Source organism: Falco peregrinus, chromosome 4, assembly GCF_023634155.1.
Source record: "Falco peregrinus isolate bFalPer1 chromosome 4, bFalPer1.pri, whole genome shotgun sequence".
In the NCBI taxonomy this organism is placed as follows: Eukaryota; Metazoa; Chordata; class Aves; order Falconiformes; family Falconidae; genus Falco; species Falco peregrinus.
In genome coordinates, this window is record NC_073724.1 from 121,295,448 (window position 1) to 121,318,918 (window position 23,471).

The 23,471-nt window shown below is 53.9% G+C and overlaps 2 protein-coding genes across 7 annotated transcripts in view; one reads left to right on the forward strand and one right to left on the reverse strand.

Moving 5' to 3' along the window:
- Window positions 1-1,412: 1,412 nt before the first annotated feature.
- Window positions 1,413-11,122, forward strand: RELT (RELT TNF receptor). The gene is given in 13 exon segments (XM_027776907.2): window positions 1,413-1,607; window positions 4,468-4,525; window positions 4,758-4,930; window positions 5,670-5,759; window positions 5,846-6,018; window positions 6,103-6,188; window positions 6,458-6,691; window positions 6,864-6,944; window positions 7,030-7,100; window positions 7,102-7,112; window positions 7,198-7,380; window positions 7,479-7,564; window positions 10,202-11,122. Coding segments are annotated over 12 exon segments (1,419 nt in total). The 3' UTR covers window positions 7,543-7,564; window positions 10,202-11,122.
- Window positions 11,123-14,709: 3,587 nt separating this feature from the next.
- FAM168A (family with sequence similarity 168 member A) overlaps window positions 14,710-23,471 on the reverse strand; it is a 220,458-nt gene continuing 211,696 nt past the window's right edge. For all 6 annotated transcript variants that reach the window (XM_055802028.1, XM_055802023.1, XM_055802024.1 and 3 more), the window contains 4 exons: window positions 22,259-22,401; window positions 19,663-19,837; window positions 17,938-18,068; window positions 14,710-16,650 (listed from right to left, as the gene is read on the reverse strand). In XM_055802028.1, coding sequence (XP_055658003.1) covers window positions 17,956-18,068; window positions 19,663-19,837; window positions 22,259-22,401 — 431 coding nt within the window. In that variant the 3' untranslated portion in view covers window positions 14,710-16,650; window positions 17,938-17,955. The remainder of the gene's footprint in view (window positions 16,651-17,937; window positions 18,069-19,662; window positions 19,838-22,258; window positions 22,402-23,471) is intronic.

Genomic DNA, 23,471 nt, shown 5'->3' on the forward strand with positions numbered 1-23,471 from the left:
CCCAGGGACAATACGCCCGCGGTGTGTCCCCCACCCCGGGCCGCCCGCTAACCCGCTCGCTCCATCGCCAGCACCCAGATAGCTCTGTTTGTTTGTTTGTTTGTTTTAAATATATATATATTATATATATATAAACATCTTATTTATTTTGGGGTGGGGGGGTCAGGCACATTGTCACGTCGCTGCCAGTCCCTCTGCTTCAGCGCTGGGGGATTAAAACCATCCCGGTTCCTCACCCCGAGGCAGAGCTGGACACCAGTGGCCACACAGGGATGCTGGTGGAGCGGGGGAACTGATGGGGGGGAATTGGGGGGTCCACATACCTCCCCCCCCCCCAGTCTCTATGATTCCCATGGGGAGTGGGATGAAAGTGCCAATGATGTTTGAAGCATCTTCTGGATGAGATCTTCACATTCCCCCACCAGACACCAGGGGTGTGCCCCCATCCCTAAACTGGGGTGACGGCAGCCAGGACCCTAAAAATGAGACTTTCTCAGATTATCACCCCCCCTCTCCCCAGATTTGCCCTTTTCCCCCTCATTTTCCTGCTCTCACCTCAAGGTCCAGGAGAAGGCACCCTGTTGTCCCCATGGGAGAGGTGACAACAGGGGTGGTGGGGATGAGCCGGGGTGTCCCTGTGTCTGCACAGCAGGGTGGGTAAGGGGACTGCTGCGGTCCCACGTCCACCGGGGGCGGGGGTGGGGGTGGGGTATAATTGGGATGACGAAGCTATTTGGAGGGGGGAGTCGGGATTTTGGTCACTTGGGGACTCTGTCATTAAAGGTCACCCATGTCAGAATGAAGCCATCGTGGTCTTGTCCTTCACCTCAGGGGGTGGTGGTGGTGGGGTGCAGCTTGGGGGACCCACCGTCTATTGGGGACATTGCCTGTGATGAAGACCCCGGCGGGAGGAAGAGCCCTTGCCATGACTGGGGTGCAGTTACTCTCTCCGGGATAATGCCATGGGGGGATGTTGGAGGGAATTTGGAGTGGGGGTGGGGTGTCCCTCCCTTGCGCCATGGAGCACCGGGATGTGTCCCCGCCCCGAGTGCCCTCAGGGGTGGTAGGACCACGTCACTGCACCAGCCCCCGGGGAGCACTAAGGGGGGACACACACGGAGGGAGCACGAGACTTCCACGGGGGTGTCCCCAGGGTGGGAAAACTGTCCCCGGCGGAAGGAGGCAAGGTCAAGGTGGGGTGCGCTTTAGAAAGGAGGGTGCAGCACCCATGGGTGCCCCCTCGGGGCGCCCCTGGACAAGCCCATATGGGGCAAAAAAAAATCTTTATTTTTTTACAGAATTCCCTGCTCGGTAGGTGCAAACCCGCCGCCATCTGATTTTTCCCCGTTTTTCCCCCAACCCCCACCACCGCAGCACCCCCGGCCCCCGCCTGGCGCCGCCGGCAGTTCCCGATGCTTCCGGCAGGTGGCGGTGTCCGCGGGGGGGGTGTCAGCCGAGCCCGCCGCGCTGGGGCCAGGCGCGGGAAAGGGGGTGGGGCCCCGCCAGGTGACGTCAGTAAGGGGGCGGGGCGAGCGGTAAGCGCGCCGGCGGGTTCATTCATAAGGAGCAGGCGCGCTCGGCTGGGCAGCCGTGCAGCGTGGGGGCAGGTAAGGAGGGTGGCTGTGGCTCCGGTCGGGGTTCCCCTTCCCCGGGGAGGGTCTTATCCCGAGCTGTGGGGGCGGGGGGCTCGGGTTACTTCGCCTTAAAGGGTTACCCCTCCTGGGGTTGGGGGATCTGGGTTGGGGGCTGCTGTAGCTTTGGGTTTATCGAGGGAGGGGGGACTGGTGCTTTTTTGGGGTGTTTCCCCCCCCTTTGCAGTAAAAATGTGGGGGGGATTGGCTGCACCTTATCCCTCAGCAGGGTATGGGGGGGGGGGGGTGTTTACCTTGGTGCTGCCTAGAGTGGGGTGCGGCGGCTGGAGCCCCCCGGGGTGGCTCTGGCTGCTGCCCAGCGAATGTAGGTTAAAATAATGGGGGGGAGGAGAGAAGTAGGTTACGGAAAACTCGGCGGCTGCTGCCTGGGAAAAGGGACAGTAACTGTGTCGCGTTGGGTTGGCTTTTTTTGTCGTTTTGGGTTGGGGTTTTTTTTTGTTTGCTGGTGCTGGAAAATCACGGGGCTCCCAGCCAGATACCTGCATCAGCTGGGCTGCTGTGGTGAGGGGCTGCACCCCAGAATGGAGCGGGGGGGTGCTGCTGCCTGGGCTTCGTGTGGCAGCGATGCCTCGGGGGTCGTTGGACTCTGATGTTGGATTTTTGTGGTTAGGTGGTTCCCGCAGCTCTGACGGGGCCTGGGGAGATGCGGTTCTGCCGAGTTTCGCCCTGTTTGCTGGACAATCCCCCCCTTGCCCCAAGGTGCCTCCAAGAGCTGTTCCCCAAAGTGTTTCTGAACAGTTGCTCTGTTCCACACCCCCCACCCCTTTATCTGCAGGAGCCATGGGATGAAGCCCCGTTCCCCCACGGGGAGGGGAAGCCCTTGCTGGAATCCCGGTGGGCAGCCTTGGGTTACAGGCTGTGTTAAGGGGGGGCTGGGAGTGAAAGGCTGGTGTGAGCTGGTGCGATTTGGGGGGTGCCGGGGTAACAAAACCAAGTCGCTGTCCCTGGTGTGTCTGTATCTCTGCACTGGCCAAGTGAGGTACAGGGCTGGTGGAGGTCAGGGTGTCCCCAAAAAGCAGCCAGGTCTGGCACCAGTGGGATGATTTTTTTGTTTCCTTTGGTTCTTGGGGGGGCAAGTCACGTTAGTTTCCTCTGGGAGCTTCAGGACTTCTCTGCCCTGTGCCAGGGCAACCAGGCATACAACCATCACTGCCTGTGGGTCTGTGCCTGCATCCCCCAATCCCACCTAGGATGTCCCTGAGCTGCCCCCAGAAATGGGATGCTGAGTCCTGGGGGTGACCATGACTAGGCAAAGCTCCAGTGACAACCAGGAGCTGGCACCCCCTGCTCCTTGTACCTCCTGCATCCCCACGGTGGCCTTGGTCATCGAAGGGATGTCCTTAATGCTTGAATTAAAGCAGACCTGAGGCCAAGCTTACCTGGGGCTAGCCCCGTTCCTGGGGGTTTAAATCTGTTTGCCTGGAACCGGTGAGCTGGGATGCTCCGGCAGCCTGGGATGCGTGGGCTCTGCCAACCCATGGCATTGCTCAGCCACGGCTTGTGGTCCCCCAGCCGCAGTAGGACCTGCCCATCCCCTTCCAAGGCCATTGCCACTCCTTCCCTGGCAGAGCAGCACCCCAAACATCTCGGGGTGTCCCAAAGATGCTGCTATTAAAAGCTTAAATATCACTGCCCTGAAGGGCTGAAGTGTTTCAGGTTAGGCTTAAACTTGAGTTTTATTAGCTCTGGCTTGCACCAGTTCCACCCTCCCTCTGTAATTGTGGGGCATATGCCAAGTCCCAGGGGTGTCCCCATGGGGTCCCATTGGACTGGGATGATGCTCACTGGGGAGGTGGCATGTGGTGGAGCTCAGGCTGGCTGGGGTGATGGTGGCAGCTGGCTTGCCCCCCCTTTCCCCCATCATGGTGTCCAGCTTGGCACAGGTGGTGCTAGTGAAGGCAGGACTTGGTGGCTCTTGGTTTGGGGGTGCAGCTCCCCAGACGGGGAGAAGGGCTGGTTGGCTTCAGGCTGGCACTCTGATGGGGTGCTCCCTTACTGGGAGCTACTGATAGGAACTGGAGCATGGAGGATGCTCATTTTTGGCCATGCCATCGTGTCCCAACCCATGTCCTATAATTAACTGGCTCTGCCCTGCTCGCCCCCCAGTGTCCCCCCTCCCACATGTAATTAGCTGCATCTCAGACTGATGATGCCAGTCACTAATTAGGAGAAACTCATCAGGCAAAGGCTGTAATGAAGCTCTGGTGTAGCTTTCACAGGGCCATGACAACCAGGGAAATTTCCATGTGGGTGGTAGAGGCTGGACCTGGGTTATTCTTTACATTTTCCTGCCTTCCCCTGTGTTGTAATAATTTATTTCAATTTTAACAATTAATTGCTGAGCCCAAAGAGGGGGGGATGAGTCTGTGGGAAACACCTTTTGTTTTGCTTGACTTCTTCTTTTTTTTGTTGTTGTTGTTTTGGTTTTGTTTAAATGTTTATTTCTTTACTGACTTCATTTTGTTGTGGCAGATGCATAAGGCTTTCCTCCAGAGCAGGAAAAACTTTTATTTAATGGTTTTTAGCATGCTTTGCTCCTTCACCTGCTTCTTACGCTGTTGGTTCTGAATGCATTGCAGGATGGGTTCCACTCCAATTTGGGACGGAGTTGGGATTTGCGAGGGAAGGGGGGGGATGCTGGGCATCCTGTAAAACCACTAATAAAACTTTTTGGGTGATGGTGGAGGACTGTTGCTGCAGGGTATATTTAGGCAGATTCCTTGGAGGATCCCTATGGGGGGGAATAGGCCCCCCAGATTGCTTCTCTGCTGGGATTTTTCCCTGGATGATGACCCCAATGCTCCCCCTTGGGCAGGTCTGCGCTGGTGATGAGGAGGAACAGGATGCATTGGTGGCTTGTCATCGTCCTGGGGGTGAGTATGGCCTCATCCATCCCAGCCCTCTGCATCTCTGCTTTCAGCTCCTCTGATGCTTGAACCTGTGACAGCATCACCACCCCATAGCCACAGTAGGGCACCACAAAATGTTTCCCACCTGGAAACTTGCAGCAGCTCAGCCCTGGGGAGATGCTCAGTTTGGGTTGAGGGGTTGGGGGTTTTTTTCCTCCAAAAATTTTTCTTCTTCCTCTTTTCTCCTTTGTTGAAGCTTCTTCCCTGGCAGGGGCTGATAGGGAATGCTACTTCCCCTGGAGCCACCGTGTTGTCCTGTGTCTGGGAGATGCTCTTCGGGTGGACCATGCAGGTAGCCCAGGGGCTGGGACTGCTCCCTTGGGGTGGCCTGGTCTGAGTGAGGGTCACCATGGGCTTGTGCTGGCTGTGGTGAGTTTGCCACCATCATGCCAATGGGGATGGGTTTGCATCTGTCATGGTGCATGCGATGGGGTTGCATCCATCAGGTCGCTAGTGATGCATTTGGTGGGATTGCATCTGTCACATCTCCCGTGGCAGGTTGGTATCTGCCACAGCACACACGATGCGTTTGGGTCCATCATGTCACTGGTGATGGGTGTGCATTGGCTGTGGCACATGCGATGGGTTTGTCACGTCGGTAGCGATGGGTTTGCATCCGCCATGGCACATGCATTGGGTTGCATCCATCGTGCGCTGGGTTTGCATCTGCCACGGTGCATGCGCTGGGTTTGCATCTACCATGTGCCTTGTGATGGGTTTGCATCTGCCGTGGTGCATGCAACAGGTTTGCATCCGTTCTCACCGGTGAGAGGGGATTGCATTTGCTGTGGTGCCTGCGATGGGATTGCAACCATCATGTCACTTGTGACAGGTTGACACCCACCGTGGTGCAGGGGATGGGTTTGCGTCCATCATGTTGCTGGTGATGGATTTGCATCTGCCATGGTACATGTGATGGGATTGCACCCTGTGTCACTTGTGATGGGATTGCACCTGCTGCGGTCCATGTGACAGTTGAGCATCCATCATGTCGCTTGTGATGGGTTCATCTCTGCTGTATCATCCGCGCCAGATCTGCATTGCCACCAGGAGCAGCGGGAGAGCCAGAGCGGCCAGCGCTGAGCACTGCTCTTTGCTTCTCCTGCAGGTGCTGAGCCTGCCTGGCGTGGGGGCTGGGAGCTGTGGTCCCCGGGAGCGTGGGACACCGGGATGCCCGTCCGGACAGGAGCCCACTGGGGTAAGCTGTGCCCACCGGTGGCACATCCACTCTTGATGGAAGGTGCAGGATCTGGCCGTTGCTCCCCTCCCTCTCCCTCCATGCAGGTGTGTGGCTCGGCGCAGGGTCCAGCGGGGACATGCCGAGCTTGTCCCCCTGGCACCTTCTCACCAGGGGATGTATCCTGCTCGGCTCACACCCACTGCCGGGCCAGGAACAGGATCCTGCTGGCACCGGGGACGGCAGTGACTGACAGCCGCTGCGGAGCCTGCCTGCCAGGGTGAGCCCTGCTCTGGGTGGGGGTGGGGGGATGCTTCGATGCTGCTCGTGGGCTGTATCCTGACTGTCCCCTCCCACCCTGCAGGTTTTACAGCCCTGAAGGGGAGAGGGAGCCCCAGGGCCGGTGCCTACCCTGTGCCACCGCTCCCCGCAGCACCCCGGGGTGCCCAGGTGGGTGCTTGGGTTGGAGGTGCCGCCTCGGTTTGACGGGTGCTGAAAGAGCTTGTGCCAGTGTTCACCCTGGGGGTGCTGCAGGATGTGTCCCCCTCAAGACACAGTGTGATGCCCTGGCTGGGATGTGGCAGCTGAGGACATCTCCACTCATGACGCGAATGGCTTCTGCTTCCTTGGGGGCCAACCCAGCAGCTGGGGTCCTGAGGAAAATTTGATTTATTCCCAACAAAACCTCTCTCCGAGGCTGATCCAGTGCCTCCCTCCAGGCCACCAGCGAGCTCGCAGCCCTGAAACACTGGACTGGCCGGCAAGGACCAACGGGACGCAGATGACCCTGATGGGTGAGGGAGAGGAGGAAGAGGCGGTGGCGGCGCAGGTGACCATGCTGACCATTGTCCTGGTCTTCTGCACCATGGGGTTGTTGGGCATCCTGGTGTGCAATGTGTTGAAGAAGACTGGTTACTGCACTGCCAGCAAGGACCCCCAGCCTGATGGCACTGGTGAGCCCTGGTTGTGCCGTGAGCACCTTTCAGTGATCCCACAGCCATCTCGCCTCACTCAGCCCATCCCCATGGCTTCTGGCCCTTATTGTCACAGGGCATCCCGCATGTCCTTTGGGAGGCGGGGGGGTTCATCCCCCATCACTGAATCCCCTTCAACTTCTGCCTCCAGGCCCCAGCTCCATCTACCAGCTGGAGGATGCCAACGAGGACACCATTGGGATGCTGGTGCGGTTGATCACTGAGAAGAAAGGTCAGGGGGGGTCCCTGGGGTGTGTCTATGTGACATGGGCTGGATCCCTGTGACCAACCTCCCTTCGGTGTCCCCCCACCCACAGAAAACGCTGCAGCGCTGGAGCAGCTGCTGAAGGAGCATCATGGCCAACAGCCAATGCCACCAGGCTGCACCCCCCCTGAATAAGTAAGTCACCCCCACAAGGTGGCACTGAGGAACCCCCACGGTGGGACCAAGGCCATGCTGATGGCATCTCCCTGCCCCCTTCCAGGCTGCACCTCCTGCCTCAGTTTCCCCCCTCCTGCTGGCATCAGCACCTCCACACCGTCCAGGGTCCAGCCCCCTGCACCCGCTGCTGCCAGAAGTGGCCTGAAGTGCTGCCACTGCTCAATGCCACCAAGGTCCCCAAACCCAAGGGGTGTCCCAGGGAAGTGCCCATCCTCTCCGTCGGCAGGTAAGCTGGGACACACCCCCCCCCCTCCCCCCAGCATGTCCCCTGTGCCCCTCTCCAGGGTGGGGACAGGCTGATGTGATGTGTCTACCCCGCAAAAGGTTTCAGGTGTCCCAGGTCCCTGAGATGAGGAGCGAAGCGGGGGGCGAACCCCCTGGTCGTTGAGAAGCACTGATGGCCCCCGGAGGTGAGGAGGTGTGCAGGGATGGTGGTGGGGAGCTGCTGAGGATTGGTCCAGGGGAGGGGGGAAAAAAAAACAGGGCTGTGGGAGACTGGAGGATAGAGGGTTAGCGCTGAAGCCTAATGAGGGCATCTGGTGATTTGTGAGGGTAGATCAGCCTATGGCCCCAAAGCCTCTTCCAGCATCTGGGAGACTTAAACTTCAAAAATGGAGCCTGAAGGGGTTTGCCCCCTTCTTACTCCTACCCACCCCTGCGTTTAAGGTGCTACAGGGGGTTATGGGGTGGGTGCTGGTGCAAAGGGGTGCTGCAAAGGCACAGTGCTGGGGGGTGTGTGTGTGGGGGGGGTGTTCTGCAGCAGCCAGCGCTGTAAGATGCCCCCACTCCCTACATATGTGCACGCTGACATATGGCTACACCTATATACACCCCTGTAGCATACTAAAAGCACATATGCAAACCCCTATACAACACATTTACATATACTGACACGTGTAGTCATACCCCATATATGCAGAAAAGGCTGCACATGTGTATGTGCACTTAGACATGTACATGCACCTATACACCCCCCCACAGCCATCCATAAAGTAGGATGCTCAGGGGGGACACGAGGGCAGGACAGAGGGGGGTGTCACACACAGCAGGGTGCTGTGAGCTTGTGACAGCGCCTGGCACGGGGTGACACAGCCAAGGGGCTGCTGTGTGACTCATGGGCAGCTGCACAGGCACATGTGCCCACGCACATGCATGCACCCAGCTTGCAACAGGCACTGCTGCACGCAGCCGTGCTGGCAGCCACAAATGCCTGTGCATGGAAATTGTGTGCATGCAAACGTGTGCACATATTGCTGCACTTGTGCACATGTGAACAGATGAACATGTGCACATGCAAACCTAACTCTGCATGCATACATGTGTGCACATCTAAGTACACATGCACACAAGGATGTACCTGGAGCTCTCTAAGTGTGCACACACATGCAGAGATGTGTACACATGTACTTCACACATGTATGCATGAACACGTACATAAATGCACATGTGAACCCACCTCTGCACACATAAATACATGCATCTATGTATGTGCATACATGTATGCAGTCATGCACATATGCAAACACACCCACACTTGCATGTGGAGCTTTAAGTGTGCATGTGACCTGTGCGCACACTGCTGCATGTGCAGAGGCACAAACACATGCATAAATGTGTGTGCAAACCCATGCACACATGTCTATGCAGCCATATGCACATACAAACACATAGAGCTCTGTGCATACACACATGTGCACCACACCTGTTCACATATCACTGCACAGGCAAACATATGCATGGATGAACATGTGCATGTGCACATGCAAACCCATTGCACACATACACGTGCTAGCAGACAGCTCAGTGTGCCTGCACACGCACACAGAAGTGCATGACACTTGTTCACATGCTGCCGCACATGCACCTGCATATGCAAACCCATCTCTGCACACATACATAAATGTGTGCGCACACCTACACACACATGTAAACATGCCCATGCACTTACACATGCATGTATACACATGGATGTGCACCTGTTCACATGCTGCTGGATGCACATGTACACATATGCACAGAAATTTACATAAATGCACATGGAACCCCACCTCTGCACATATATGTGTGCCTGTGTACATGCACACATATGTATGAGGTCACATGCATGCAAACAGACACACACTTGCGTATGGAGCTTTATACGTGTGCGCATCACACTGCTGCACATGCACACACATATGCATGGACGAACACATGCATGAATGCACATGCAAACCCACCTCTGCATGCATACACATTTACATATGCAGTCACACTCATGCTTGCACGTGGAGCTCCAGAAGTGTGTGCCCACACAGATGTGCACACAACACCTGTTCACACAGTTGTGCATGCAAATGTAGACACAAACCTGTGCAAGCCCACCTCTGCATGCATGTATACACACATGCACACATGTATGCAGTCATGCACAGATGCAAATACACTTGCACATAGAGCTCTGCAAGTGTGCGCATGTGCACACATGCATCTATTTGCATGCCACTGCATGTGCACAGAGGACAAACGTGTGCATAAATGCACATGCATCTACCTCTGCAGGCACATGTGTGCCTATGCACGCATGTCCACACACACGTCCACACACACATGCAGTCATGCATGCATGTGAACACACCCACGCTTGCACTGAGCCTGCCCAGCTGGTGACAGTCATGGTCAGTGCTCAGTGCACCCCCCAGCGCCCGCAGGGGACGTCCTGGACATTGTCCCCTACACCTCCCCTTGCCCCAGGCTGTCCCCAGCCACTTGGGGGTGCCCTGACCCTAATGAGCTTATGGCCAAATCCTGCAGGACCTCAGCATCCTTATGGAGGGCCTGGACCAGCTGCTGCAGGTGGGGACAGCTGGGGGTGTGGGGACAACCTGGGTGGCTGCCCTTGGCAGGAGGAGTTGTCCCCTCCAACATGGGATGTCCCAGGGCAGTGACAGCCCCCATGGGTGTTGGCCCAGGGAGTGACACTTGGAGTGGCTCCTGCCACCTTGGGTGGTGCGAAGGGCCTGATACAGCCTCAGCCAGAGGTCTGGTCCATCCTTTGTCCTCCACAGCTGGCACCTACCCTGAGGGCTGCCTTGGGGTCATGGTGACACCCATGAAGACCCCATGGAGGGGACAGAGGACATTGGGCACAGTGAGAAAGCCCGTCCCACCTGGAGCCATGAAATGCTGGAAGTGGCAGCTTGGCTTCCTGCTCCAAGGTGTCCACTGGCAGCACAGCAAATCCAATGTCTTGCCCAGCTGGTGAGATGAGGTTCCCCGTCCCTGAGGTCTAGTGGTGGCCTGACGGAGAGCATCTCTGGGAGCCATGACGCTGGAGCACAGCTCTACTGGAGGCACCATGCAACGGAGGGCATTGCATGGCCAGGATGCTGTTTCATGGTCACCACCTGGGTCTGTTCAGCTGAAGCCCCTTCAGCAACATCATGAGCTTGATTCCCCTCCATCACCAGGTGCCAGCACTCAACATCGCAGGCTGATGACTGGCTCTGGATCATGGGACAGCTCCCACCTCACCAACAACCCAACAGGGGCATGGGTTGCTCTGGCCAAAGCTGGCTCCTGCATCCTCCATCTAAAGTCCCAATCAGCCCAGAACAGTGGTGGTGATGCTCACCATGAAGATCACACACTTGTCTTTCTATAGAAGCTGTTTCTATATATCACGTTGGCTTGGCCACGTTGGGGGTCAGTGGGACAACCCACCCAAGTTTGGGTTGGAGACCATCGAGCTGCACCACCAACCTAGAAATGGGCATATGGCCAGTCCCCTTCACTTCTCCATGTCACCACACCAAAAAAACAACCACCAAAACCCTCTCGGGCTCTTTTATTTATTTTTTTTTTCTGGAAACATTTTAATAGTTATCGAATGTTCTACATCTTACAGTAAATATCGTACAGTTACAAACTCTTGGCTGAAATCTGTCAGGGAGATCACAACCTGAACTTCAGAACCAAAACCAGAACAGAAAACAAACAGAAAAAAACCCCAAATTTACACTTCAGATGGACAAACCGAGGCTGTGGGGCTTTCCAGCGCATCAGTTCAAGGCCATGTTCCCTACACACCTTTGAGACTTAGACTTGGAAGACATGGTTACTCTTGGTTTAAAATTTCTTTTTTCTTGGGGTTTTTTTCTTTTTTTGGTATTTATTTTTTTCTGAAGAGATCCAATAATACCTAAAACCAAGCTGGCCTGGTGGTCGAAATGAATTAAGAAATTAATTACGTAGAAAGAGGGGTAGGAGCGCAGCGTGGGTTTGCTCCGTGCTATGGGGACAGGAGGTCTGGGTGCTCCTGACCCCGCTGCCTCATGTTTGCCTTCCTCCCTGTGCTTCCCCGTGGCTGCTGGCCCTACAAATCCCTCCCCACCCAGCACCCTGATCCTGAACCCCCTTCACCCCGGGGAAAAACCAGCTCCATCCCTTGCAGGAGGATGCAGCCATGCTGCAGGTGGCCACGTTGCATCAGGATTTTTCCCTACGAACAGCACGACTGAGCTTTTCCAACCGGGAACTGCAGCTGTTAAATCACATATTTTGCTATTCCTGCTTTGCAAACATCCCCGTAACAGGTTATTTTACCTGCTTATTGGTGAATCTGTGAGTGCCACAGTGCAACATGCTGGAGGAATGCCTTTTCCAAGCTCTCCTCCCTCCCAGACTCATAAACAGGCTTTATTTTCCTTTTTTTTTTTTTTTTTCCTATGGGAATGTTAGCAAACGACAGAGAAAATACCTGGAGCCTGATCCTGCCGGCAGCCCCGGTGGGCTCAGGAGCCAGCTCGGCACTCGCGGCAAAGCAAAGGGAGGGTGGGCAGAGGGTCACCACATTTTGGGGATGACAGACGAAGGGTCTGAAAATACTGACAAAAAAAAACCCCAAAAAAACAAACCAACAAAAAAACCTGGATTTATGGGTATCCAGTGGCTCTTCTTATTGCTATTGTCGGCTGGTTGGGTTTTCCTATCGAAAATAAACTTCCAAATGTGGGGTTATTTTAATCCCTTTAAGAAAGCAAGATCTGATATCACGCCCTCAGGCTAGAGACCACATCATCCCAAACCCTCTGCGGGATGCGTGATGGGGAGGGGAGGGAGGGGGTGGCAGAGAGGCGGGGGGTCTCTCTGGGAAGGACCCTATTCAGCGGGATGCCAGTGGCTGGGGGAAAACCTGATACTCTGAAACGCCCCTGATGAAAACCACCCCCATAAAATATTTTTTATGGTCATTACATCTTAAAACTGCAAAAAGCTGGACGGGGTTATTATTATTCAGAAAATACAGGAACAAATCCTTGCCCAGAGGGTTCAGCCGCTTGGGAGGCGTGATGGGTACAGGCTCCAAGGGGCTTGCTCGGCTTGGGGGCCACCACCACTATTAATACCCGCCCCCCCCCCCCCCCCCCCCCCCCCCCCCCCCCCCCAATCTTACATTACAGATCGTGTTTTAAAGCAAAGATAACGGTAGGGATGGGTTAATGGTCATCAGAGTGGTTTAAGAGTTATTCTCCTTCCTCTTTAGCTGGAATTTTAATCTCCAAGACACCTCGAAGTTCTGCTAAGGATGGCTTAACACCCCCCCCCTTCCCCGCTCTTCCCCACTAACACCCGGCGTGATCCTTCATGTGGGAAACCCTTTTCCTTAACCAAGGTCAGCAAAGCTTTGCTGGAGTGAAATATTTGAGAAGCTGGTGGCCCCCATCAGTGTCCCCCCTGGCAAGGGAGGCCCCCACCAGGCTGTGACCTCCCCAGGACCTTCACTTAAGCCATGACTTGACCAAGGAAAGGGCTTGGGACCATGGGCTTTCCTCCCATCCCTCTATCTACCCAAAAACCTACATCCCTCCATGGGGAAGGGGACAGGGCTGCAGGTCACTGCTGACATGAGCCGGGGGCATCAAGCCCCACATCCCCATGCAGTGACAGGGAGCATCTCCCCACCACCACGGCCCCATGAAGCCACCTTGGGAAGGAGCTACCCAAGCCTGGAGCCACGTGGTGGCCCCAGATCCATGTGGCAGCCCTCCAACCGTGCAGCGCTCCAAGCCTAAATGCAACACTGGTTGCCAAATGTGCTCACCAACCCCCCTGCCCAACAGACAGCCAATATTTCACCTCTCCACAGCGTGGCCGAGTTCATTTCTGCCCAGACATAATGCGATGAGGAGCATCAGATCTGTTACTGATCCAAGGAACTCAAACTAAACCACCCCACGTCGGATCTCACACAGCGGTAACTAACACCGGGTGATCCTCCCTGGTCAGCTCCTGGAGCTTCCCACCCCACCTCTACCGTTTTCCTTCCTTTGAGGAGAAAGCCCAGCCTCTCCTTCCCAGCCGTGGGTGTTTTAGCAGTCGCTCCTAAAGCTGTTGAGGGTGAAGGGTGCCCAGGCCAGCGGTAGGATGGTGGCTGCTGGGACGGGTCCCCCTCTGCAGAGCCCGGGCTGGGACAGCAAAGCTGGTGGGACCCCGCACGTTGCAGAGCCACGACAGTGCCTGGAGCTTAACTCTAGCCTACGGTTCAAAACTGGTAAGACAGCTCCTAACACACAACAGTGAGAGCAAAAAAGGGTTAATTGGGAGGTCCTAAATTCCTGTGATCTGCTGAGGTGGGGTTTTTTTGGCCCAGGTTTAACCGTAGCACGCTACAAACCATGGAAGGATGATGCAGTATTGTTATTTCCAAACGTCCTGTTGCCCTTTACGTGGTAACCCTTGGCTTCACCAAACTGAACAGGGCAACCCTCTGATTACTGACACTTTTTTTTTTCTTTTTTCCTTATCTTTTCCTTTTATATGAACCCAAAGTGTGACCCGAAGTACGGCATGGGAGAAAACCACCTTCCCCAGCCACAGTGTTCGTGTTCAGTCTTCACTCACTATGTTCTCCTTGAGTTTGGGAAGGTCAACCAGAGCTCTGACAGATTTCCTTGAAAACCAGAAGAACCAACCAAATGACCCCCATACAGAAGCACCAACCATCAACCTGACAAACCACCCAGGACCAACCAGCGGTAGGAAAAGTCCTCTTGGGTCCCTAAGCTTGTTTCTCCCCATTTGGACCATGCTCATTGGAAGGAGCTTCAGTAGCTCCTCTGAACGGCAGAAGAAGCCAAGCTGGAAGACACCATCAAAGAGTGAGGAGGTCTCACCCCGGTGCCAACAACTAGTCACTTTGCTCCTCTGAAAGACCCTCCAGCCTGACCTCTACACCACCACGTCCCAGTCAAGGTGACCCTCCAGTGCTGGTCTCCACTGCCCTCACCTCCGTCTGGAGATGTGATCCAGGCATGACTAAAGTCAAACAAACCAGCAGAGACATCTGGGCACTGACTCAACACCACGCATGGGTTGGAGGGATTCTCACCCACATCTCCTAACCTGACCTCCTGAAAGGCTCTGGATTTGGTCCGTTGTGACAACCTCGGAGCCCAAGAGATGTGGGAGCTGCAAACACGCCGCTGAGTGCATGTAACTCTTTTGGCACGCTTGAGGGAAAAATCAAAAACATGGTGATGTTTTTGTCTTAGGAAGAAAAGAAAAAGAATAAAAACCTTATTTCTATGCTGCGTTTAGTGATAAGAATTTTAAAATAAACTGGCTGCAAGCACTGTCTGTGAATACGAACTCTCTGCTGCCCTCAAGACAACTTATTGCTCTACTTGAACACCCCAAGGTAGGAAGTCATTGACTGCAGTCAGCTTCATGTCCTTGTGCCCTTGGGTAAGCCAAAACCCCCAGAAATTACCCCGATCCCCACAGCCTCTGCGTGCCTGTTGCCTCCCAGCCCCGTCCATGTCAGCTGTGGATCACCTTCCTTGCTCTTGCCTTTTCTCAGGTGCCTTCCCAGGAGGAAGGCGACATGTTTATTGCTATTGCTTCCTCCTCCCCCTACCTTCTCTCCACTCACCAAGCAGAGCAGCCAGACCTCGTCCCCCTCTCCGGCCTCTCTCTATGGAGCTGGGATTTGTGCTTGGATGAACATTTCTCCTGGAAGTCTCTGAGCCCAGCTGTATCCCAAAGAAGCAGGGGCAGGGCACCTTAACTGCCACGAAGGTGTCGCAGTTTGGTCTCAGCCCTGCCAATGACACAGGTGTAAAGTGAAGCCACCATTGTCCTCCTCACCCTGCCTCAAAGACTCCTCTATCAACCAGCTGCCCTCTTTATCCACACCACCAGACTCTGGAGAAGTTCTTGAGACCAACACTCTGGACCTGGAGAAGCCCTTCAGACCAACACTCTGGACCTGGAGAAGCCCTTCAGACCAACACTCTGGACCTGGAGAAGCCCTTCAGACCAACACTCTGGACCTGGAGAAGCCCTTCAGACCAACACTCTGGACCTGGAGAAGCCCTTCAGACCAACACTCTGGACCCAGAGAAGCTCTTCAGACCAAACTCTGGACCTGGAGAAGCTCTTCAGACCAACACTCTGGACCTGGAGAAGCCCTTCAGACCAACACTCTGGACCCGGAGCTCTTCAGACCAACCTCTGGACCTGGAGAAGCTCTTCAGACCAACACTCTGGACCTGGAGAAGCTCTTGATACCAACCCTTGGACATCTCCTTGCTTCCTTCAACAGCCGCCCGGCACATCTCTGCCTGCAAACGGTAGCCATGCAAGGAAAGAGCTACTTCCACCTCACGCAGCCCCAGGATGCGGCTGATGGGGAGCATCTCATTTGCCCAAGAGGTGCAAGATGCTACCAGGGCACACATCTCTCTGCTGCTCGCTTCCTACCATGCAAGATCCGTTTGCCCAGTTGGAAAAAGCAGACCAAAGACCCAATGGTGACCAGTCCTCCTACCTCCTAAGACAAGTGTGTTACATCGCTAATTATATTTATATTCTCTTACTCCTACAAAAGAAGGGATGAGTTCAGAATTTCACTGCAGATAATGGATTTATAATCTATCACGACAGCTATCTGGAAGACACCAATTTTCTTGTAATATGTTATGGAAGATTAAATAATTTATATTATTCAACTAAAAATACCCAAACCAAATCGGAATAAGCCTGCCTACCAGCGCTGTGCTTTTCACATAGTACCCTGAACATCAACCACTCTTACTAGCCAAAGAGAATCTAGGCTCTCGTCAACAACAACGACAACAGAAAAATAACGAAAAGAACCCAAACAAACAAGAAGTGGGGGATCTTTGCACCACTCGGCTGGGCAATGCTGGAAAAGTGAATATTCTGAGCTTTCAAATGATAGGACCAAAGAGAGAACTTTACTATTGCTCAGTGTCAGTATGTGTGTTACACAATTTATGTGGGTTGGGGAGGAGGAAGGGGGAGAGGAAAAAAAAAAAAGAGGCAGAAGATTAGAAAAAGCAGCTTTTACAAAAACCACTAAGAATGCATAAAGTGACCCTTGCACTTTTTTTTTTTTTTCTTTTGTTCTTGCAAACAGACGAGGTGCTGCAGTACAGCGGCCACAGCACCGATGTAAGACTTGTGTAGTTGCATACAATGTTTGACTCTGGATCTGGAAAAGAGCAAATATATGAAAAACAAGGAGTTAGAAACAAGCAGCGCAGGACCAGACAGGGCTGTTCTCCTCTCCTCTGCACCCCTGCGTCGCGTGCAGGAAATACAGCTGATGCGTATGGGATTTAACCATCCCTCATGCCACCCTGCGGGCAATGTCTTGGGCAAAAGGCTGAGAAAGCACCAGCTCTCCGGTGGTATCCAATGCACAGGATTAAAAATATGCAGAAGGGATGCTCTCTGCTAATTGCACAACAATTTATCATGGGCAGGATTAGCCCAGCGTAATGTATCCAGCAAGGACAGATTTCAGATAACCCCCTGGGCTGCATGAGATCTGTGCTGCCTCCCAGTTCAGCATCATGTGTTCCCATCAGCAGTGCTGCCTGTTAATTGGGCATGATGGACCAAGGGCTCCAGCAACACGTGGAGGGCATTTAAGCAAGCAGCTGGGATTTCTGGGATCCTGAGCACAACAGGAACCTGCAGCCGGTTGCAGGCAGCTGCACACAACCCCGGTGCTAATGAACGGGCAGGGTGCAGGCAGCTGCATGCAGCCCCAGTGCTAATGAACTGGACAATCTCCCAGCATGTTTTAGCAGGGAGAAAAAAACATATCCGAGCGGTATAAAAGATGGGGAGGGACTCTTTCATCAGGGAGTGTAGTGATAGGACAAGGGGTGATGGCTTCAAACTGAAAGAGGGGGGATTTAGATTAGATATTGGGAAGAAACCCTTCCCCGTGAGGGCGGCGAGGCGCTGGCCCAGGCTGCCCAGAGCAGCTGTGGGTGCCCCATCCCTGGCAGGGCTCAAGGCCAGGCTGGACGGGGCTGGGAGCAGCCTGGGCTGGGGGGAGGGGGCCCTGCCCATGGCTTGGGGTGGGGAAGGGTCCTTGAAGGTCCCTTCCAACCTAAACCCTTCTGTGATTCTACAAAAGAGCGTGATGCATCCAAAACCTTGACAGCATAAAAATTACCACATTCACAGTGCCCAGCTGCACTCAGAGTGCTGCTGGTGTCACTGCTAAAGCCTTGCATCCAGCACGCCGCAAAACGCAAGGTCAAGGTCAAGATGCACTGAGCTTTGCTAACACCCTCCACAGCCCCCTGACAGCGTGCCGTGCAGGACCCCTGCCCGGGAGCCGTGCTCAATGGCTCTGCTGGTGCCCAAGCATGGCCCACACGCAGGAGTTCAGCAGCTCTGCAGGAAGGGGTGAAGTGACGGCAGTGCTTGGCGGCTAATGAATCGACAAGGGCAGAGCAAGACCTGCAAAGGCAGCACTTACATGAATTGGCCAGTGGGTTTACCAGTGTGGAGGTACGTAGCTGTAGGTGGGGGTTCCTTGAGCCCTGTACGTTGGCACGGAAACTGGATGTGCTCCGATGGCGGTGTGTTGTGGGGTGGTCAACAAGGTTCCTGAAACGGCAGGGAGAAGTATTGAGCAAGGAGGAGAGCTCCGTCAGGGCAGTGGTACCCCAAGGGTATGGTGCTGCAGAGCGCATCTGAGGGGCAGGCAGAGCATCAGCTGCCTTTTTTTTCTTCTTCAGTTCTCCCAAATACTATTCTGCCTGTGAGACGTGAATCGAAGGCGTCTGGCTCAGGCGGTTGGTGTCAGCCAGCACTATGAATGGAATAAATCCACCTGAATCTCCAGCGTATTTTCCATGCTACTTTCAGCCCTTAACTCATTTTTTTCCACTTTTCCTTGTCCCTAAAGACCAGCAGCAGAGCTGGCTACTAACCTGCTGACATCTTCCACCTGCTGAAGGCACCGGGCTAAATTGCAACAGGAGATCACTGCAGAGATCCAAAACATCTAAGAACCAAACTCGAAGGGATGAGGGTTGTAAAAGGAGACGATAAAAAACCCACAGACCTTCCAGAGAAAATTAAAATGAGCTTTACCACTCATCTCCCAAGGGCAGTGGAGCTCTTTCGCTTCACTTCAACCCACAGAGCCAAGAGCCCTGGGATGCAGCAGCAGGAGTGATCCCCTCCCAGGCATGAAGCAGAGGCACCGCCTGGTGCAGCCTCTTTTCTTTTAGTCTGCAGCTGATACAGAAAGGTGAGAATTTGCACGGTGCGTTCAGCAGACATGGGGAGGGAGAACACAACCCCAAACTACTCTGTTCTGGGAGTAACTGGGTGCTTGAAACAACTTCTTAGTTTCTGAGTATCTCTCTACAAATGCTACTAATGAAATTTTAAGACATCCCACATGCATTAATTACATCTATCCACTTCTCAGTGTAAACAATAGTAAATCTCTGAGTGGTTCTTGTCATACCCAGGCTGCAATATCTCTGCTTGCAACAGGGATTGTGTCCCGTAAGAGTCCTGTTTCACAGCTAATGTGGGTGAAAAAGGGTGAATGCTGCATTTTTTGACATAAATCAATATCCAGTCCAAAGAATTGTTAATGAGAGAAATACAAGCTTTGGAAAAAATAAAAGCAGCCCATATCCTAAACTAATGTGCTATCAATTAATTGCAGTTTGAAGCAATCTTGTACATAAAATGCAGGGGGTTTGGGATACATAAACCAAGGTTAATGCTCACTTTGTCAGATGAAAGCAAGACCAGAAGTGTCCTAAAAAAGGAACATGAGGACAGAAGTATAAAAGCATTTTAAGATGGACAAACCTGGTTACTCCTCTACTTATGGAATAGACAGAGGAAAGAATAATATATTTAAGGATGCAAGAGTGCACCCCTCTGGAGTGAGCCTAATGCAAGGTCTCCTCTGCTAACCTAAAAACTGAGTTATACCAGTGCCAGAAGCAAATTAATTGATTTTTGCCTGCAAAAGAGCAGTAACCAGCAAGCAAAACTAGCAGACGAAGCTGCAATTAGCTGAGTGCAAGGTGCTTCTGCAGCCACTTGCTGGATACAGCCTGCAAGGCAGCACAGATTTTATTTTTTTTTTTTTATCCAGGGCAAGTCTCCCGCATAGATTGTTTGGATACGTCCCACCTGAGAGATGAAACTATGGAAAGGTTTTCCTTCTTACCTGCTGACATTGCCATGGTGGTCCCAGCGACCATCCCCATGGCCACACCGTTGGTCCTGGGCGCAGCAACCGGGGCCGGGTAGATGGCCGATGGGATGCTGTTGGGCTGAACCACGGTAGTGTGATGGATAACGTGAGGCTGTGCCGCGTACACTGGCTGGGTGTAATAAGCTCCCTGTTTGAGAAGGGAAAAAAACCCACCGTCGTCTTTGCCATTCAGTTGGAAGCGCAAGCTGAAGCAGTGACTCAAAGCCCGGTATTTTATGGAGAGGCAATCACCAGCTCTGCGTGCAGCGGGTGTCAGCCTGGTAAGGCAGACTGTGCCGTCAGCAAGGAGTTACGTCAGCTGTGACGGTAGATCCTGCTACGGAGTGAGCAGCGATGCTCTCGGGGCCAGTCCCACCCCCTGCACTAGCTGGGACAAGGAGGTTCCCAAAGCCGGCCCCTATCGTAAGCCCAGAGCGGCTCCGCTGTGACAATCCTTCCCGTGGAGACTGCAAGCCCTCAGCTCCTCCAGATGTGTTGCAGAAGCAATATTAAGACAAGCAGGCATCACGTGTGTAGCTGCTGCTCCAAAGGGCTGCCCATGGGACATCGTTCAAGTGCTGCCAAAGGGCTGGTCCTTCCCATCAGCAAGCTCCTGCGCGTGGAGACCTGGACAAGCAAGGGTGAAGCGGAACCTCTGGGCATGTGAGATGGTTCCCGGGATGGATGAAGGTGATGGGAATGGGAGGGGGATCAGCATCATGGGTTGGAGAGTCAGCTTGTCAGGGACAAACCGTGCTGCCTCTATTTGGGGGGATGAAATGGGGCCTGGACCCAAAAGACTTTGGCTGCTGGTATAGAACATGAGCAAGAGATGGAAGAAAAGGAGAAGCCACGGCTCTTGGCTGATGCCAAGGTGCCTGCTTGGGTCCGAGAAGAGTATTGTCTTCTTGGGCTTCCAATGGGGGACAGAGAGACCCCAAAATCCAGGCTGCTGAGACCTGTGGGCTTTTGAAACTAGGAGGAAAGGATGGGCAGGAATAAAAAAAAGGAGCCAACAGAAAAAGCTCCACACCCAGAATGATGAAGGGCCTGAAACATGAGCGGTGCAAGGGAGAGAAGTGCCATCCCTGGGACAGGCAGGGACACCTGCAAGCCAGGGATGGTCGGAAAGATTACAGGGTTTAAAATGACGAAAAGAGATTTTATTGTGCATTAGTGAAAGCCATCAGAGAACCTCTGAAGGCATGGATTAAGGGGAGAAAGAGATGCAGGTGAACTATTAAATTACTTCCTTTCAGGAGCTACAAATGTTGATAGGAGAAAATGCAGATGCTGAAAGGCATTTCCTTGGGGAAAGAGAAGGACATGCTAAGAAAAAATCAGCCCATGAAGAAAAGGCGACTCAGAAACTGGCTGCAGAGAAGGAGCATCCCAGGCGCTGAGTGCTGCAAGCACAACGTGCTGAAAGGATCTACCAAAGCATCTTCTCACCGTCACTGCCTCCCACGTTTCCAGGCTGTTGAAACTCTCATTTGCCGGAGCCTGGGAAAGAGAGATGAGGAAACGGCATCTGCAAGCCCTGCTCCATCCCAGGCCTGCTGGTGGGCACTGTGAAGCTGATGCCACCCTCCTGCTGTGGCTGGGATCAGAGAAGAACCAGTGTGCAGGGACAGGCTGGGACCCCAGTGGCTTCTGAAATGCTCACTTAATGGGAGGAGAGGTGACAGCGGACAAAATCAGCAGGAGGAGATGCTCCGGTCTCAGCAAGGCACAGAGAAACTGGTTCATGAAGTTGTAGCTGCCGGAGAAGTTGGTTATTTGCCATTAAAGAGGAGGGGAAAAGCCAGGGAAGCCATAAGGCCAGATTGCTCTGAGGAGCTTGTGGTCTTCAGCGGGAAGGGGCATCAAGGTGATTTTCAGAGGACATCTGCCCTGAATTGCATCCCTGTGGAGGATCTTGGCCCCAGCACGTAGCTGGAGGTAATGGCAATGCAGGAGCGGAGAAGATGGTACTGGAAACCCATCCAAGTGCTGGAGGAGGAGCTGCTCCATGAGGACACCAATCTGGGTCACGCCTGAAGTAGTTTGTGCTGGTGAAGGTGACACAGGGGCTTTTTCATGGGAGGTGGCAGGAGGGCAACGCAAGTCGAATGAGATACCAACAGCCAACAGCAAATGGACCTCAGGGTGACCCAGACTGACCTGTGGCCCTGGGGAAGAGCAACACCGAGATCAGGGAAGGGTGGGGAGAGGTGGGTGCAGGGATCGCCCTGGAGACACCGAGCCCCGTCAGTCAGGCGTGTGATTTTGGAGGAAGGAACCCGATTCCCGAACCTGGCCAAGCCATGGGATGCCACCATGTTGACTCTGCTGCACACAGACAACCCTGCAAGACCATGCCTCATCCAGAGCATCCTACGGAGGAGGCAGGAGAGAGACTCCAGCATGCCAGAAACCCACCAAGCCCTGCCACAAGCACCTCTGTCCTGCCAGGGCGTGGGTGCTCAGTCCTGACAGCCAAGGATGAAGCTCTGCAGGAACCTCGGGCTGGATCTGCACGCCGGTGAGCGAGGCGGCGAGCTGCCACAGCGGCTGGCGAGGCACCTACCTGGGTGTACAGGTTCTGCTGTGGATAGGCACTTCTGATGGGGTACATAGCGGTTTGGTACGGATTCGGAGACGGTGAGTAGGGAGGAGGTGCGTTGTTACTCTGGGCCGGTGGGACCTTGTAGGGAGTCCCCGCAGTGTACCCTGGCAAAGGCAAGAGTAGTCCAAGTTAGGGTGAGGATTTACAGCTGCAAAGATGATCCACCCCGCACACGAGCAACCCCAGCTGCCCTTCGCGATGCACCAGCTGCTTGCCGGGCATTACTCAGCAAGGAGGAGATGTACCAAAATGCACCAGAATCTACTGACATCCCATGAAACCCAGCAAGCTGAGACCTCCGAGCCCAGCATGCAGCCCCTTGGAGCTGGGGCTGCATCCTCCACCCAGCCCAGCATGGCTTTCCCCACATTGCCTAAGCTAGGCATCAAGCTGATGAGTATTCCCAACGCTCAAGGCATGACTTGATGGGACTCAACCAGCCCTTAAAGCGCTAAGACAGCAGTATCCCACACCTACTTACCTGTCTCTGTACATCTACTTGAGGAGAAGAATGTTTTCCCTTCTGTCCTCCCCAGATTTTTGTCCTTTCACCTTTTTCGCTCAGGGTATGATGGGCTAACCCAGAATTTAATTGCTGGAGGATCTAATTTCATAGTACAGTATTGCCATCCCCTGCCTATATCCCCAAGCAATGACTGGAAAAGCAGCCACACTGATGGTCCATGCCTTAATACTAAGGTGAAAATGATGGATTATTATTTTTTTTTAAAAGTATTTCATGAAGACGGACGGTGCCGAGCAGTTTCCTCTCCTGCAAAGGAGGGCTGCGACCACCAGCTCACCCTGCAGGTGGGAAAGGCAACCTCAAGTGATGCTCAAGCACCTTTATGCCTGTCCTGATCCCTGCAGCCTATCTGCATTAGTGACAAAAGCAGCAAATCTGCTTTATTGCCATTAACAGCCACTGAAGAGGCACGGCAGGCTGCGGGCAAGCCGGGAGGGGTAGCGGGGGCTTGCGAGGGCAGCGGCTGGGCAGGCACAGGCAGCCAGGGATGCCTTTGCAATGCTTGTGATCCTGCTATGGCAGATTGCAAGTTTTGACTTTATTCCGTTCGGACAGAAGGAAAAGCAAATGGACTTCAGCATCTCCCAGTCTTCCCCATCATCCCATCAGGCTGTTCAGCTGGAGCATCCAAGTCCCAGATTTACACTT